Genomic DNA, 19,138 nt, shown 5'->3' with positions numbered 1-19,138 from the left:
AAGCTGATCCTTGAATATTTGCTTTTTGTTTTTAAGAGCCTCTCTTCTTTCCTGTAATTATGTCTGAATAGAATTTATAAGATAGAAGAGTTAAAACCCTGTTTTCTAAGCTTATTCAACATAACAACATAACATATAGAGACTCTCAAATCAAAATCAGCTTTTGTGAACATTCTTAAAGAATAGATATGACTCAGCAGAGCCTGATTAGCTCTTGGCCATGCTTTAGAAGGAAGAGTAAAGATGGCATTTATTTAGAGTGTTGCAGAGTCACATAAAAAGCAAGAAGCGGTAAAACCTGTACTTAATACATACTACTGTGTTCCAGAGGCTCTAGCACAACCCTTGTTGTCTGTTTTAGAGATGATGAAATTGAGTTTCAGAGCAATGACTAACTCACCTCAGGTAATACTGATAAGTGGCAGAAATAGAATTTGACCGTAGGCCTATCTGGTTGCAAAACCAAATGCTCTTTTTTTTTTTTTACCAGTCTGCCTCTGCCTATATGAATAACTTCTATGTGAATGAGATTTATATCATTCACCCAGGAGTGATTTTCTGGGATTTGGCCATAAAAAAAGAAAATATAATGAGCATAGAAGGAGAAGGCTTCCCTACTTATTCCCTCTTTTTCTTTGCATAGAATATCTGGAAGTGAATTGGTGGGCACCTCACCAATTTTTGTACTTATTTTGTTTTGTACTTATTTATAGGTTTTGTGAAAGCATGTAAAAAATCTATATAGGACCTTTGAGTTAGAAGTAAACTAGGCCATCTCACTTATCTTACAGAGAAGGAGATCAAGGTCTAGAGAAGTGAGATGGTGTGCCTGATCATAGCTGGTTTATGACTGCATTGGAATTAGAACCTGAGACCCTATATTCCAGGTTAAAAGACTTGTAGCTAAATCCCAAACCTCTGTTATACCTGGAGTTCCTGGAAGATGATATATGTGAATATAATTGGAGGATTACTTTTTTGTCTGTGCTTCTCAGCATGTACTGTCAAGGCAGTGTGCTGTAAATTATGTTTTGTGCTACATGTTTGGATCATGTTCATAGGCATTCTTAACTCATGTAATTGAGCATGACCTTTGGGATCTGAATCTGAGAGGCTTCCTTTCTGCTAGCTGCTAGCTCTGGCAGATATATCTATGTTATATCCCAACCACACAGATCAGTTTGAATTCTTATTGGGGCTTTTTGTTTTGCTTTTATTTATTTTTAATTGGAGGATAATTGCTTTCCAGTGTTGTGTTGGTTTCTGCCTTACATCAACATGAATCAGACAGAGGTATACATACGTCCTCTCCTCTTGAACCTCCTTCCCACCTGCCACCCCATCCCACCCCTCTAGGTTGTCACAGAGTATCATACAGCAAATATCCTCTGGCTATCTATTTCACATGTGATTAGGTAATGTATATATTTCAGTGCTACTCTCTCAATTCATCCCATGCTCTCCATTCATCCCATCCCATCTTCATTGCTGTCCTGCAGACTTATTAGGGCTTTAAAGAAAAAGAAAAAACTGAGCTAATCCATACTTCTATCTATTGGCCTTTTCCCCAAGTGTGACAATTGTTAGATTTCACTATTCCTTGTTAGTTGTTCATTCTGATAGGACTGCCAGCAGTTCTGCCCCCGTGGAGCCTGAGGGTTGGATTAAAAGTGAGATCAGTGAAGAGCCTGTGACCATGTGATTGGTGATTGCTAGTAAATCGTGGAGCTATGGGCTTCCCAGGTGGCACAATTGGTAAAGAATCCATCTGCCAATGCAGGAGGCATAAGAGGTGTGGGTTCGATATTGGGTTGGGTCGATTCCCCTGGAGGAGGGCATGGCAACCCACTCCAGTGTTCCTGCATGAAAATGCCATGGACAGAGGACTTTGGTGGGCTACAGTCCATAGGGTCGCAAAGAGTCGAACATGACTGAAGTAACTTGGCACGCACGCATGCTGAGTTACAGCTTGACGTTGATGTGAACTCAGGCTTAGTCCTGCACACGAGCCTTCTGCGGAGGTAGCTTTTGCATGTGTTTTTTTCCTTAGATGAGGTCTTATTTAACAAATAAAGAAACTGAGGCTCACAGGTGTGGCTTAGCCGCAAAGAATACGCCCCGCACCCCCAGTCGAGATAGAACTGCCCTGGGGAATTCCTATTACTTCACCCTTTGCTTCTGCTTGCTGGGTGGAAGGTCATCACCATTAGAATCTTCAGGCGCCAGCCTGGGTGGCCAACCTAATGAAGTAAAATAGTTCCAGCTCCGAGTAATGGTGAACTTGGAGCCAGGCCCAGTGTAATTAAGCCCCTGGAGTAAAGAATTTGTTGTTGGCCTTTATTCATTTCAGTGAAGAGGCTTGCGGGTAGGAATATGATATATTCCAAGCAAAGAAAAACAGTGACTCTAGAGATTTATGCCATTGCCTTGAAGATTGTTTGGGTCCACATTAAACTTAGATAATTCAATAAGAAAAGAGCTTTTCTTGGTAGATGGCATTGCTAGGCAGGGTAAAATTTAGGTTGTTTCTTCATTTATTAAAAGATTGTCTGGTAGGGTTGCATATGCATTATATAATCTCCAGTATAGTTGAAGACTGTTGGAACTCCTGTGACTCAGAATTCCCCCAGAGACTTCAGAGTATGTGACCTTTAGGTATCCCATCTGTTCCTTTTCTTGCTCTTTTACATTATCTATGCTTGACTTCCCAGTATTTGCATTTTTTGTGGCCAGTTAATTCAAATTGACTAGAGTGGTAGGCTCCTAGAGAATAAGGTTAAGGGGAAAAGGTTCTTGAGCTTCTTTTTTCCAGATAGTAACATAATACGTTTGTATTGTTTTTAAACCTCTAAGTGGGCTTCCCTGATAGCTCAGTTGGTAAAGAATCCGCCTGTGATGCAGGAATGATTCAATTCCTGGGTCGGGAAAGTCCGCTGGAGAAGGGATAGGCTACCCACTCCAGTATTCTGGCCTGGAGAATTTCATGGACTGTTTAGTCCATGGGGTCGAAAAGAGTTGGACACGACTGAGTGATTTTCACTTTCAGACCTCTAAGTTTGTGGTAATTTGTTACAGTAGCACTGGGATACTAATAATTTTAAACTCACAGAAAAGTTGTAAGACTGAGAATAGTACCCTTTACTCAGATTTGCTTGTTGTTAATATTTTACTTTATCATTCTCTCTTTCTCTTTTTTCATTCTTTCTGAACTTTTATAAAGTGCATCGCATTTGTCACAGCCCTTTACACTCATACTTCGGTATATATTTCCTGAGAATTGGAATTTTTTTGAATAACCATGTACATCTTCCCATGTTTGAGTCATTTTTATTTTTGTGAAGTGTTTTGTTTATGTCTTTTGTCCATTGCTTAATAGCAATAGTATTTTAGTCATTTTCCTTTGATTTTTGGAAGTTCTTTATATTCTTTATATATTAGAGATATTAACCCTTTATCTGTGATATATATTGTAATATTTTTATCTAGTGTATTGTTTGTCTTTTGCTTATATTTTCTGCCATATAAAAGTTTTCTCTTTTTAAATAATCAAATTTGTCTTATCTCTTACTCCATCTGAATTTCTAGTCTTAGTTTGAATTTGAAAACCTTTTTCTGCATTGAGGTTAAAGAAGAATTTACCCAGTTTTTTTTCCTTGTATAGTTTGTTTATTTACATTTCAGTCTTTAATTTGAAGTTTATTCTTGTGTCTGGTGCAGTGAATACGTATTATTTTATTCTTTTTCTAAATGGCTATCCAATTGCCCTAATAATGATTTATTAACAGAAACAATATTTGCTTCAGCGATTGAGATAACACCTTACCTTCCACGAAGACTTTTGTATGTACATGGTATTCTTAACATATGTTGAAAGACCTTTGGGAACTCATCAAATCCAGAGGGTCAACCAAGAGTTGATCAGAGGGTCAAATAAAATATTCCATGATAATTGAGTTATAGGAGAAAACTTATTTCAGGATTGCTAAGATGCTCTTAAAAAGAAAAGACATACACATTTTTATATTTAACAGCTGTATTGAAGTATAGTTTACATACCAAAACCCCACCCCTTTCAAGTGTACGGTTCAGTCATTTTTGGTAAATTTACGGAGTTGTGCAATCATTACCATAATCTGAATGTACTTTTAGAACATTTCTGTCACTCTAAAAAGATCCCTTATGCCTAATCCCAGACAACCATCTGTCTTTCAGTCTCTATAGATCTGCCTTTTCTGGATATTTCTTATAAATGGAATCATAAAATATGTAGTTTTCGCATCTGGCTTTTTTACTTGGCTATTGTTTTTGTGGTTTATTCATATTATTACTGCTGCCCAATAGTATTTCATTGTATTTCTATACTGAATTTTGTTTATCCACTCATCAGTTAATAAACATTTGGATTATTTCCATTTTTTGGCCTTTATAAATAATACTGCTGTGATGTTCACTTACAAGTCTGTATGTGGACTCAAGCTTTCATTTCTTTCAAGTAAAGTCCTAGGAGTGAAATGTCTGGGTTGTATTGAAACTTCATGTTTAACTTTTTGAGGAACTGCCAAACTTTTCCAAAATGGCTGCGTCATTTTACACCCTCCCAGCAATGTGCAGTTCAGTTTCTCCACATCCTCACCAACACTTGTTATTGTCTGTCTTTTTTATTATAGTCATTCTAGTGAATGTGAAGTGCTACCTCATTTTGGTTTTCATAGACTAACGATGTTCAGTGTCTTTTCATATGTTTGCTAGCCATTAATATAACCATTAGTATATCTTCTTTGGTGAATTATATGGATACTTTGCTCATTTTTAAGTTGAGTGGTGTATCCATTTTATTACTGAATTTTTAAAAACTTTAAAAAAAATTGTATTTATCAGATATATGATTTGCAAATATTTTTCTCCCAAATAATTTTTTTTCTCTGTGGCTACTCTTCTCACTTTCCTAATGTGTCTTTTGAAGCACAGTTTTTAACTTTGATCAGGTTCAGTTAACCCTTCTTTTCTTCTTTTATGGATTATGCTTTTGATGCTCATATCTCAAAAAAGGCAAGTTTTTTTTTTTAAAGGCAAGTTTTAAAACTACCTTTCTTTTCATGGAATTATGAGATTTGTCTTATTTTCAGGACTAGTCTGGTGATCAGACCCATTTATTGTGTGAGTTTTATTGAAATGTGTAAGGCCTTGCCTCTGGGTGATAGCCACATTGTTCCAGCTCTTTCAGGGCAACTATTACTGGAGAAGCGGTGTAATATTGATCAAAAGTATAGACTTTGGAACCTGACTACCTGGGTTTGAATTTTAGCTTCATTGCTTCCTACCAGTGTTTCTTTGGGAAAGTGGCTTTATTTCTCTTTGCCTCAGTTTTCCTCATCTGTGAACAGTGAATACTACTACTTTGCTCACAAGATATTTGGCTATATAAAGTTTGTAAGAAATGCTTAGGGCAGAATAAAGGGCTTAGAAAATATTAGATCTTATTACTAGGGGATCAGTTCTCAGTTCTAGTTTGTGATAGGGTTGTGCATATTGGTATCATTTGGGGGACTTTGCTTGCCTTTCTAAAATGACAGATTCTGCCATGAGTTACAGCAGCTCATTCTTTACTTCATTTGCAAAATGAGTTTAATGAAAGTTGAGACCTAATTACTTTCAAAAGGGATTCATGATTTGATATGGGACTAGTATCAGAATATATAGAGAATCCTTATAATTCAACAATAAAAAGACAGAAAATAGGCAAAGGAGATGTACAAATGTCCAACAGGGACATATGAAGATGTTCGGCATCATTGGTCAATAGTGAAAAGCAGATCAAGACCACCTCATGATAGATGCAATAACATTTTATACCTACTAGGATGACTATAATGAAACTTAAAAAGGAAAATATTAAGTATTGGTGAAGGTGTAGAGAAATAGGTACCTTCATACATTGCTACTTGGAATGTAAAATTGTTCAGTTCCTGTGGTAAACAGTTTGGTGATTCCTCAATAAGTTAAACATAGAGTTACCATAGGACCCAGCAATTCCACTCCTTAGTGTATATCCCAAAGATCTAAAACATATGTCAACATGAAACTTATACACAAATGTTTTTTAAAGCAGCGTTATTCATGATGCTAGCCAAAAGATGGAATCAACCCTAATGGCCATCAAGAGTTAAATGGATAATCAAATTGTGTGTTGTATGCATACACTGAAATATTATTCAGCCATTAAAAGGAATGAAGTACTGATACATGCTTTAACTTGAATGAAGTTTGAAAGCATGCCAAGTGAAAGAACCTAGACGCAAAGGTTGTATTTAGTATGATTTGTTTTATTTGCCATATCCAGAGTACCAAAACTCCAAAGAGATAAAAAGCAAACTAGAGGTTACCAGAGGATGAGTGATGAGAGATAAGAGAGTGATTATTTAATAAGTATGAAGTGTTTTTATGGGGTGCTGAAAAAGTGTTGAAACTAAAGAGAGCTGGCAGTTGTACAACATTGTGAATACATGAAATACCACTCAATTGTCACCCTAAAATGGTTAGTTGTATGCTAAGTGAATTTTATGTCTTTTTAAAAGTGATAGTGGGGTTCATAAATATATTTACTTTTTCTGCTTTCAGAGACAAAAGTTTTAAGTGCAAGGAATGATGATGCCAGAAAAGGATGACCATATTTGATGTGGCAACTCCAGTGTCTAGATATTTCTCTGAATTCATTTTTCACCCATCTTTGCTTGGGGACAGTTTGTTCTTAACACAATATTTTACCTATAAATATTTACCTATAAATACCTATAATATCTTAGCAGTGTCTGCTAAGATAAAAACTGTCTTTTATAAACAGTATATTATCTTTGGGTAAGGCCATAAGAGGCCCAGTTGCTCTGAACTATTTAAAAGCCAATGAGGAACAAAAGATTATTAGAATCTGTAATTAGGTAGCATTCTGTTTTTCCTGGGCATACCATTTTGTAAAGCTACTAGTTCAGTTTTTAAAAAATATTACTTTATTGAAGTGAAATTCATCTAACATAAAATTAACCATTTTAAAATGAATGATTCAGTGGCATTTTGTACATTAGCAGTGTTGTGCAACTACCAATTCTGTAACATTTCAAATGTTTTTATCACCCCTAAAGGAATCCCATAGCCCTGATACACATCCTTGCCAGCACCTGGTGTTTTCCACTCTTTCGGTTATAACCAGCCTGATGGGTGTGAAATGGCACCTCATTGTAGTTTTGACTTGCATTTCCCTTAATGGCTGGAGACACTGAACATCTTCATGTAGTCGTTAGCCATTTGTATTCGTTTGAGAAATGTTTACTCAAGTCCTTTTTCTGTTTTTTAAATTGAGTTGTCTTTTAGTTGTTGAGCTATATAAGTGTTCTTTATATATTATGCCTACTGTATGACTCTTATCAGGTATATGGTTTACAAATATTTCTCCCATTCTTTAGGCTGTCTTTTTTACTTTCTTGATAGTCCTTTGATACACAAAAGTTTTAAAGTATGAAGTTTGATTTACCTAATTTTTCTTTTGTTGCCATACTACTGGTGTCATCTCAGAATCTGTTGCCAAATCCAAGGTCATGAAGATTTTCCTGTCTTTTAGGAGTTTTGTGATTATATGGTTTTTGACTCCTATATCATCGATCCATTTTGATATAGGTTTTGTATATAGCATAAGGTATGGGTCCAACTTCATTCTTTTGCGTGTAGGTATTCAGTTGTCCCCATATCATTTGTTGAAGAGACTCTTCTTTCCCCACTAAATTGTCCTGGGACCCTGGTTGAAAAGTCATGGATGTGTGAGTTTCTTTCTGCTCAGTTCTGTTCCTGCCATTTAGTTTTGTATGGGCTGAGTTTCTTGTTTTTCTCCCTTTGATAACAGGATCATGGGGTTGATAGCAGCATTTTCCAGAATCCTAAAAAGCTTCACCTAACTATTGGGATGTTGGTGCTTTTGAGTGAGCAAGAGATCCAGCAGACATGTGAGATGCTACAGCAGTGTAAAGAGGAATTCATTGAGTGAGTAATCCAGAGGAGTGGGGAGAGTGGTTGCCCTGTACTGGCCTTTTTTTCTAGTATCACAGATTTGTTTTTGGCCTAGGGAGCTGGGTGACATGGAAACAAGATTTATTGACTGACCCATTTGTAACATTTAACATTGGGTTTCTCCTGTGAAAGGTTTAAAGTGGATTTGAAGCATATATTTACATATTTGTATGGAAAGGCTCTACATAAAATTTTGCTAATTCGCTAGGTAGTTTTTATTCTTTAACAGGATATCCCATTTCTTTGTCAAAGAAGAAATTCTCTTCATTATCTGTACGAGTGTATTAGTTTTCTGTGCTGCTGTAATGTATTACTCCAAGATTGGTAGCTTAAAACCACACAAATTTATAATCCTATAGTTCTGTGGGGCAGAAGTCTGATTGATACAGGATTCACTGAGCTATAATCAAGTTACTGTCAGGGTTGTGTTCCTTTCTGGAGGCTCCAGGGGAGAATCTATTTGCTTGCCTTTGAAGTCCTGCTTTTAGAGGACACCACATTCTTCGATTAGTAGCCTCCTTCCTCCTCCTTCAAAACTAACAACGTTGCATCTGTTTGGCTCTCCATCTGTTGTCACATCTCTCTCTCTGGCCACAGCAGGGACAGGTTCTCTGCTTTTAAGGATGCATGTGATTTAATTGAACCTACGCAGGTAATGCAGAAAAATCTCCCCACCTCGAATTCCTTAGCCTTAATCACATCTGCAAAACCGTCTTTGCTGTATTTGAACTAGTGTATTTACAAATCCAAAGAGTAGAACACGGGCATCTTTGGAGGTCTCATTGTGTTTACCACATTTACTCAGACATTATAAGATGATTCCGTAGGAGAGTCTTCATTGTATTTCAGAAATGCAGCAGACTTTTTCTTTTTTTTTCAAATACAGGTAATTTTGTTGAGTCAATAAAGATACCAAAAACTATCCAAGCAGTCTGGACATGGAAAACATTGCTGTTCTGATGACCGACTTCTTATTCTTTTTTTTTTTTTCTTCTTATTCTTTTTTACTGTAATATTTTAACTTGTATGTACATCTGATCTAATAGCTCTGTTTCAAAGGTCATCTCTCCCCACTGACCCCTTCCTTTACTCTTTTCACATAAGATTGATGCAGAACAAGAGCAATTTGAAAATTTACTCACTTGAATAATTTTATTTTTATGCAGTTATAAAATACAGGTCCCATCCTATTCTGACATGGTCTTGTAGAAATGGGCTACCTGATTCACTGGGTAAAACAAGGTAAAATTTTTTCTATAGTTGTGTTGTATATGCAAGGAGATCCAGCTAGTCCATCCTAAAGAAAATCAGTCCTGAATAATCATTGGAAGAACTGATGCTGAAGCTGAAACTCCAATTCTTTGGCCACCTGATGTGAAGAACTGACTCATTTGAAAAGACCCTGATGCTGGGAAAGACTGAAGGCAAGAGAAGGGTACACAGAGGATGAGAGAGCCGGATGGCATCACCAACTCAATGGATACGAGTTTGAGTGAACTCTGGGAGTTGGTGATGGACAGGGAGGCCTGGTGTGCTGCAGTCCATGGGGTCGCAAAGAGTCGGACATGACTGAGTAACTGAACTGAACTGATGTTGTATATGAAACTGTAGTACAGAGACTTATCTGTCAGCCCATTCTCATTCTTTCCATTAATTATTTTGAAGACAAAATATTTTTCTTAAGTAAAATCATAAGCTGATCAGATTTGCAGCTACCTGTTCTTTCTGAATTTCAAACAGCAACGAATACTTTGTCTTGTTCTTTGCTTAGTGATGGAAATAACTATTTTCTCTCTCATCTTACCTAAAATTCAAAATAACAATGTTTGTAATTAGATATTTATAGTTTTCCTTGCATAAAATAAAACTTTATGCTTACTTTACGAAGCAGAGCCATTTTACCTTGTTTAAAAATCAATTCTGATACTTTTAACATCCCAGATTACTTTTTGTTAAATAGAACTGGAAGCAGCTGCAGTTTTTGGCTGTCATTAGGATAATCCTGCTAAGAAAAAAATTAAAGGCAGATAAAATATTTGTTTAAAGAAGTATTTGTTTTTTTACTTTATGAAAATCAGGTCACAGGATTTTAATCATGGAAGCTTTATCCTGAGCTATGTGAGGATTTAGCTGAGTTCTTCCCTTTTATGTTTGTTGGTGCCTTTTGTGACTAAATGCCAAAGCTGAACCCTTTAAGCATGTCAGGGTTGGTGTGCATAGGGAATAAAGAGCAGCCTTAATAGTTACTAAGAATTTTTGACATGACAGGATGAAAACAGTAATTGTAGTTTTTCAAATTCAGCAGAGCTTTTGAAATAGGACACATTACCCTGCCAAAAATCTGCAGTGCAGGCAAAAATTTTTTGAAGATGCTCTTTTCAAAAAGCTGGTAAGATTTGAAACCAGCAAGTAAAGCAAGTCTTTCCAGCCACCTTCTCTCACCTTCTCTGCCACATACACTTGTTTAAAAAGTATATAGTGCAAAATTAATTTACCTGATTGGCTAGGGGGATGATAATCAGTATTGGTTATTTGTCTCGATATACCTGAGTTTCCTAAAAGAAAGAAAAGTGAAAGTGAAGTCACTCAGTTGTATCTGACTCTTTGTGACCCCATGGACTGTAGCCTACCAGGCTACTCCGTCCATGGTATTTTCCAGGCAAGAGTACTGGAGTGGGCTGCCATTTCCTTCTCCAGGGGATCTTCCCAATCCAGGGATCGAACCCTGGTCTCCCGCATTGTAGACAGATGCTTTACTGTCTGAGCCACCAGGGAAGCCCAAAAGAAAAAAAAGTCTCCTTTAAAAAAAAAAAAGATACGTATAATAAAGCCCTGGTGTAAATTGCATCATCTACCTTCTTTTTCTTCACTATTCTTGATCTTTGATCTCATTCTTTGTACTTGGTATGCTTAGAAAAAATGTCAATAAATAATGGCATTTCTAATCTGAGCCTTTTATGATGTAAAGATTTCAAATTAAAATATAAAAATGGAAAACATTGGGAATGAATTTGTGGTTGTTCGGTCGCTCAGTCATGTCCTACTCTTTGTGACCCCATGGACTGAAGCACGCCAGGCTTCCCTGTCCTTCACCATCTCCCAGAACTTGCTCAAACTAATGTCCATTGAATCAGTGATGCCATCTAACCATCTGGTTCTCTGTTGTCCCCTTCTCCTGCCTTCATTCTTTCGTATAACATGCTGTAGCTTAATTTGATGGCTTTTTAAATTGAGGTATTAAATAAATGTGGCCGTATCAGAATTTAATTAAAACTGTGGTGATATATAAATATTTTAAAGAAATGGGTGGTTGAACATTCGTTTCAAATTTGGGGGTGATAATTGAGTTTAAGGGATGTTACTTGACCAGAAATAGAAATTTGATTTCAGTTCTTAAGCTTAAGGCTCATGTAGCTGTGTAGATTTCAGATGAATTATTCACAGTGTTCAGTAAGTACTGATGCTTAAATGTGTCCCTTGTGACTTTTCTTTGTGAGATGTGAAACACAAACAGTGCAGTGGCTCTGAGTATATAATCTGACAAATATGCAACTCTTCTTTAGCTCCTGTATCACTCAACTCATACCTAAGTGTTCCCAGTGGGCCTGAAGTAAAACCAAATAAGTTAAAAAGGGAGAAGAATGAAGAGAGAAGAAAAGGAAAAATACCCATGGGCAAATGTTCCTAATAATTGCCTTGGATGTGTCTCCATTGTAAAGTATGCTCACTGGTGTCCCAGGTGGAGTAGTTTTGTCACCAAGACAAAGAGCATTTATCAGCATTTTTCTTTACTGCTGTTTAATTCTCTCTCTTGATAAATCCTAGAGATACATTGAAAGAGTTTCTATTTCTGCTTGTAGGCCAGAGTTTGGGTCCTGTTCCAGTGTTTTGTTTTTGGTGCCCCATCTAATTCCAAGGGTTTGACGTAGTTTAGAGTGAGGACGAATATACAAAAGAAATGTTAAAGTCAGACAGTTTAGAAACCATAAAGATGGAATGGGAAGAAAATTCTATCTAGAAACTGAGGTAAGATAGTAATTGTGCTTAGAACATTAAAATTTAGTGCTGTTTTCAAGCGTCAGTATATGTGAACTAAATTCCAAAAAGGAACACACCAGTTGTTAAAGTTCTTATCTGATAAAAAGAAGCATAACAATTTTGGGGGAGAGAATCCTTTTCTGGCTCTCAGTCCAAGAAAAATTTGTGTAAATCTTAGCATAAAGAACCCAAGAATGATGATGAGCAGTGTCTTTAACAGGAGTTTTGCAGAAGATAAAAAAACATTGTTCATGTGAGTGTGACATTGTTCATGTGAGTGTGACAAACTATTCAATATCACGGTAATCCAAGTCTATGTCCCGACCAGTAACGCTGAAGAGGCTGACGTTGAACAGTTCTATGAAGACTTACAAGACCTTCTAGAACTAACACCCTAAAAGGGTATCCTTTTCATTATAGGGGACTGGAATGCAAAAGTAAGAAGTCAAGAAACACCTGGAGTAACAGGCACATTTGGCCTTGGGGTACGGAATGAAGCAGGGCAAAGGCTAATAGAGTTCTGCCAGGAGAACGCACTGGTCATAGCGAACACCTTCTTCCAACAACACAAGAGAAGAGTCTACACATGGACATCACCAGATGGTCCACACCAAAATCAGGTTGATTATATTCTTTGCAGCCAAAGATGGAGAAGCTCTATACAGTCAGCAAAAACAAGACCAGGAGCTGACTGTGGCTCAGATCATAAACTCCTTATTGCCAAATTCAGACTGAAATTGAAGAAAGTGGAGAAAACCGCTAGACCATTCAGGTATGAGCTAAATCAAATCCCTTATGACTATACAGTAGAAGTGAGAGATAGATTTAAGGGACTAGATCTGAACAGACAGAGTGCCTGATGAACTATGGATGGAGGTTCGTAACGTACAGAAGACAGGAATCAAGACCATCCCCAAGAAAAAGAAATGCAAAAAAGCAAAATGACTGTCTGAGGAGGCCTTAGAAATAACTGTGAAAAGAAGGGAAGCAAAAGCAAAGGAGAAAAGGAAAGATATTCCCATTTGAATGCAGAGTTCCAAAGAATAGCAATGAGAGATAAGAACATCTTCCTCAGTGATCAGTGCAAAGAAATAGAGGAAAACAATAGAATGGGAAAGACTAGAGATCTCTTCAAGAAAATTAGAGATACCGAGGGAACATTTCGTGCAAAGTTGGCCTCAATAAAGGACAGAAATGGTAGGGGCCTAACAGAAGCAGAAGATATTAAGAAGAGGTGGCAAGAATACACAGAACTGTACAAAAAAGATCTTCATGACCCAGATAATCACGATGGTGTGATCACTCACCTAGAGGCAGACATCCTGGAATGTGAAGTCAAGTGGGTCTTAGGAAGCATCACTACGAACAAAGCTAGTGGAGGTGATGGAATTCCAGTTGAGCTATTTCAAATCCTGAAAGATGATGCTGTGAAAGTGCTGCACTCAATATGCCAGCAAATTTGGAAAACTCAGCAGTGGCCACAGGACTGGAAAAGGTCAGTTTTCATCCCAGTCCCAAAGAAGGGCAAGGCCAAAGAATGCTCAAACTACTGCACAATTGTACTCATCTCACACGCTAGTAAAGTAATGCTCAAAATTCTCCAAGCCAGGCTTTACCAATACGTGAACCGTGACCTTCCAGATGTTCAAGCTGGTTTTAGAAAAGGCAGAGGAACCAGAGATCAAATTGCCAACATCCGCTGGATCATCGAAAAAGCATGAGTGTTCCAGTAAAACATCTATTTCTGCTTTATTGACTATGCCAAAGCCTTTGACTGTGTGGATCACGGTTAACTGTGGAAAATTCTTCAAGAGATGGGAATACCAGACCACCTGACCTGCCTCTTGAGAATCCTATATGCGGGTAAGGAAGCAACAGTCAGAACTGGACATGGAACAACAGACTGGTTCCAAATAGGAGAAGGAGTATGTCAAGGCTGTATATTGTCACCCTGCTTATTTAACTTATATGCATATTACATCATGAGAAACGCTGGGCTGGAGGAAGCACAGGCTGGAATCAAGATTGCTGGGAGAAATATCAGTAACCTCAGATATGCAGATGACACCACCCTTATGGCAGAAAGTGAAGAGGAACTAAAGAGCCTCTTGATGAAAGTGAAAAAGTTGGCTTAAAGCTCAACATTCAGAAAACAAAGATCATGGCATCCGGTCCCATCACTTCATGGCAAATAGATGGGGAAACAGTGGAAACAGTGGCTGACTTTATGTTTCTGGGCTCCAACATCACTGCAGATGGTGAGTGCAGCCATGAAATTAAAAGACGCTTACTGCTTGGACGGAAAGTTATGACCAACCCAGACAGCATATTATAAAGCAGAGACATTACTTTGTCCATAAAGGTCTAGTCAAGGTTATGGTTTTTCCAGTGGCCATGTATGGATGTGAGAGTTGGACTATAAGGAAAGCTGAGCACCGGAGAATTGATGCTTTTGAACTGTGGTATTGGAGAAGACTCTTGAGAGTCCCTTGGACTGCAAGGAGATCCAACCAGTTCATCCTAAAGGAAATCAGTCCTGAATATTCATTGGAAGGACTGATGCTGAAGCTGAAACTCCAATACTTTGGACGCCTGATACAACGAGCTGACTCATTGGAAAGGACCCTAATGTTGGGAAAGATTGAGGGCAGAAGGAGAAGGGGACGACAGAGGATGAGATGGTTGGATGGCATCACCGACTCAGTGGACATGGGTTTGGGTGGACTCTGGGAGTTGGTGCTGGACAGGGAGGCCTGGTGTCCTGTGGTTAATGGGGTAGCAACGAGTTGGACACGACTCAGTGACTGAACTGAACTGAACATGAAATATAACCTGGTCCAAATTTTTTAGTGGGAAACTAAACCAAGGGTATGATGCTTTCTGGTGGTCTAACTATGCAGAGTTGGAGCTGAGAAAATGTAGAGGAATGTATACTTAGTATTAAACTTTTTTTTTTCTCTGAAAACAGTTTTGTTGACTGCACTTGAATGAATTGAATGCCAGTCTTTCATATTTTCTTTGGCTATTACTAGGAATGAAGATGCACTGTATTGCTGATTGAAGCTAAAGTCTTCAATCAGGTGATATTTCGGAGTTTGGCTTGTGTTTTCGAGTATCCCACTTATTGGACGTGGTTATAGAGATAATTATGATTGAGACTGTTATTTCTTTCATTCAAGTGTCTGTCTGAAATAGTTGGGTTATTTAGTTTCTTAGAAAAATTCTGGTCTTGTGAAAGAATAATGGCCTTAATGTTTTAAGGAAGTCTGTCATTAGGATTCCTAAAGACTCTCCCTGGGCCTCAATTAAATATCAGTAAGACTTTTTTGTTTTTCTTTATTTGGAATTATCTTTTGATGAATCATAACATCCTGTTGTCTTTGAGCCAGTACCACATTCATTATTCAATGAATTATCCCACATATAATATAGGCATGTGTGCATAATCACAAAATTGTCCAGAACATCTCCAGTTATAGTGGAACATCATCAGAGATTTATGAAGTACTCACTTTACATAAGGCACTGTTCCAGTTGCTGGGGATATGGGAGTAGAAAAGATGAATAGAGTCTTTGGCCTCATGGGCTTTAGAGAAGGCTGTGTGATGAGCTGATTTTTAGCTGGGTTTTGGGTTGGCACACCTATTTACTAGTTGAAGTATAAGTCTGTTTAAGGGGTCTGTGAAGAAAGCAAGATGGTGGGTTTTATTTAACAGGAGAGCAATACATGTTAGCTTTATAAAAGCCCCAAATTGCAGATAAACAAGATGTCCCTTGTAGTATTATTACCTAAAAATAATTACCATCAGCAGTTTGCAGCATATGTGCCCATACTTTTTTATATTCATATATGTATTTTTTCTTTATGGTGTAATTTACTTACAGTAAAATGCATGGATCTTAAGTGTAGTCGATTAATTTTAATAAATGTGTACACCCATGTAAATAATGTGTACACTCATTTTAATAAATGTGTACACTCATCCAAATCCCCATGGAGAACATTGCCATCACCCTAGGATGTTCCTTCATGCAGTTTTCCAGTAAATTTACTTCTTCCAGAAGTAACTGCTGTTCTGATTTCTATTATCATAGATTAGATGTGTTTGTTCTTTAATATCATATAAATAGAATCATTAAGCACATACACTTTTATGTTTGGCTTCTTTTTCATGTATGTACAGTATATATACTTCTTGAATTTGGCTTCTTTTGCATGTATTTTTTAATTTTAACTTTTTAATGAATAATAGATGGTTCAAAAAATTTTAAGTACAAAGGATATGTGGTGAAGAGTTTCCTTCCCACTGCACCTTGGTGCATCCCACCAAGCACCCTGATCTTCTTTGTATTATATCAGTTCTGAGATTTTACATATGTATAAGCATGTGTGTGTGTGTGTGTGTGTATAATGTATATGTTTAATTTTTCTTATCCCCATCCTTGGTGGCTTCCCTGGCAGCTCAGATGATAAAGAACCTGCTTGCAATGCAGGAGGTTTGAGTTTGATCCCTGACTTGGGAAGATACCCTGGAAAAGGGAATGGCAACCCATTCTAGTATTTCTGACTGGAAAATTCCATGGACAGAGGAGTCTGGAGGGCTACAGTCCATGGGGTCGCAAAGAAGTCAGACATGATTGAGTGACTAACACTTCCACTTACCATCCTTTGTACAAATAATGAAACTGATTAAATATTTCATCAGGGGTTGAAAAATAGTGATATTCTGATTCTGTTTTTACTTCTACATTTATTAGTTGGAATTCTTATGAAAGAACTTTCTTTATTGGCTGTGGTTGGATATGTGCCTGAGCAAAGGGTTTCTATTCTTGAAGACTTTTTATAAATATTGCCAAATTGCTCTTAAAGATGTGATACCAATTTGCACCTTCACTGTTGTTACATGCATAAAATACTGTTTGCACTTTGTAGAAATAATGAGGTAAAAACTGGTGTTTTGCTGAATGTTTTTCTTTGTTTTAGGTTTGAAGGATTTATTAACAAGAAACCACTCATTACACACAAATAAGCAATTTTAACTTCTAATAGAAGATAATTTAGCTTAATTTCAATATACAGTCCTTGGGGAAAAAAAGAAATAGAAACAACAGAGAGAAGATGCAGAGTATACATCACCAAATTGAGCTGACACCTACACCCATACTTGAACCCTTCTTGGAAATACCTTATTAACAGCAATCTGGAGTCTCAATTGGAAAAGGGCCCTGGGCCATTCATCTACTCTGTGGGCGAGATTTTGAATTGCAGTTTGGGGGGGCTCCCATTTATAATCCCAGGCCACAAACTGGTATCATCATCAGTTTGTGTGCAAAAATGCAGCTGTGGTTTTACTTCTACGATGCTGATTGTTTCATCTTGTGAGTCACCAAATTTCGTTAGACTCCAGTGGGGTTAGCCAGGCCTCCAGGGGCTTAGAAAATTCCAAGATCCACTCCCTTTCTTATCTAAAGTGCCGCTTGACTTACTGGTAATGACTGGTGTGTTCACAAGCAGGCACGTAGTCCAGGCAGGGCCCAGACAAGGTCAGAAGTTGGTTGGAGGCCTCTCCGCTACTTCTGAAGCTGAACAAGACCACCTCCATTTTAATTTCCCTAACAGCTGGAGAGGTGGGCAGTGCAGTAAATGCCTTTGTCAGTCAGAACTGTCATCACTTGGTCTTTGATTAGACATTTCTTAGATAGATATGCTATTAATAATAAACTGGTCTTGGGATAGATATGGTGTGACTTAGGGAATACTTGTGGTTCTAGTTTGTGTTCATTAAACATGTATCAGTTTGAAATTACAAGGACAGTTAAATCATGTTAGTTAAATTAAAAAACCCCCAACAACTTCATTTTTGTAATATTTGACTGTATATTTACCATGTTTCAAAATATAATAGCCCTCTTAGCTTAAAAAATTATGAAAATCTAATGTTTTTTCCTTTGCAGTGACATTTCAGGGGGCAAACCCCTGGAAGTAGAGATGGCAGGGATAGAATACATGAATGATGATCCTGGCATGGTGGATGTTCTTTATGCCAAAGTCCATATGAAAGATGGCTCCAACAGGTATGTTTCTGAAATATTCCTTTGTTTTAATCAAGAGGTGCCTCAAAGCATTCCTGGAAGTTTAGGTAGTTTTGATTCCTTTTCTTTGAGATCTTACTACTGTAAGGAGTGTATTGTATTTCTTATTCTGAAATAGTAAGTTAATATTTTGCAAGAGGAATTTGTTGTAGGAAGAAGTATCAGACTTTTAGTCTGGTAATTATTGGATTACTTGGATGGTGGATATTGATAGTACAATCTAGTTTTTATGGAACTCAGTGCTTCCTTCATGTTTTCTAGGATAATAGGAGGCAGAAGAATGGCATACTAGGATGGTAGTTTCAAAAGTGACATAATACAGATCTAATGAATAAAAGGGCAAAACAGGGCTGTAACACAAATTCCATAGGAATATTAAAATTGAAGTAATATAAAATTCCTAGATCAGTGCTTGGCACTTGCTAACAGCATACATTAAAAATGGTTGCTGCTTTTAATTTTTGTTATTACCACACCTTAATCCCTATTAGAGATTCTCAGTCTGCAACCCATGCTATTTCTGAGGCCATTTTCAGTGTTAGTGCTATTTTTTAGCCTGTGCAAGGCCTTTGGTGAGCAGAGGAGCCCATCTTGAATCGGAAGTTTGTTTTTGTGTGGCCTTTTCACTGAGACAGGATAAAACAGAGCTCACACTGAACAAAAATTCCTCTAGAGAAAATCTGTGTCTCTAGGCAGGCCTCCAAATTGCTTTCCTGGAGGGTCTCATGTAAAGTTTCGCTTATCTCAATTTGAATTAATAATCTCAGTTGTCTCCTCTTTCAGTTCCAATGAAAGTGAATTTTTAGTTAATGGAAGAAAAAAAGGGTACAGAATCAGTTTTTTGTGTGTGATGAATGTCAATTATCTCTCAGGAAAACTGGAGAAAAAAGTACATTAATATCACTACTAATTTCATCAAAATCTTTAAGTATGGGAATCTGTCAAGCTCATG

At 37.3% G+C, this 19,138-nt stretch overlaps 1 protein-coding gene across 5 annotated transcripts in view; it reads left to right on the top strand.

The window, feature by feature from the left end:
- Positions 1-19,138, top strand: part of ASCC1 (activating signal cointegrator 1 complex subunit 1) — a 95,157-nt gene that overhangs the window by 27,970 nt on the left and 48,049 nt on the right. For all 5 annotated transcript variants that reach the window (XM_065922533.1, XM_065922534.1, XM_065922535.1 and 2 more), the window contains exons 6-7: positions 7,892-8,028; positions 18,049-18,168. In XM_065922533.1, coding sequence (XP_065778605.1) covers positions 7,892-8,028; positions 18,049-18,168 — 257 coding nt within the window. The remainder of the gene's footprint in view (positions 1-7,891; positions 8,029-18,048; positions 18,169-19,138) is intronic.

Source organism: Muntiacus reevesi, chromosome 2 (genome assembly GCF_963930625.1).
Source record: "Muntiacus reevesi chromosome 2, mMunRee1.1, whole genome shotgun sequence".
Lineage (NCBI taxonomy): Eukaryota > Metazoa > Chordata > Mammalia > Artiodactyla > Cervidae > Muntiacus > Muntiacus reevesi.
The sequence above is the reverse complement of the archived record's forward strand: the minus strand, read 5'-3'. Positions and strand labels throughout refer to the sequence as shown.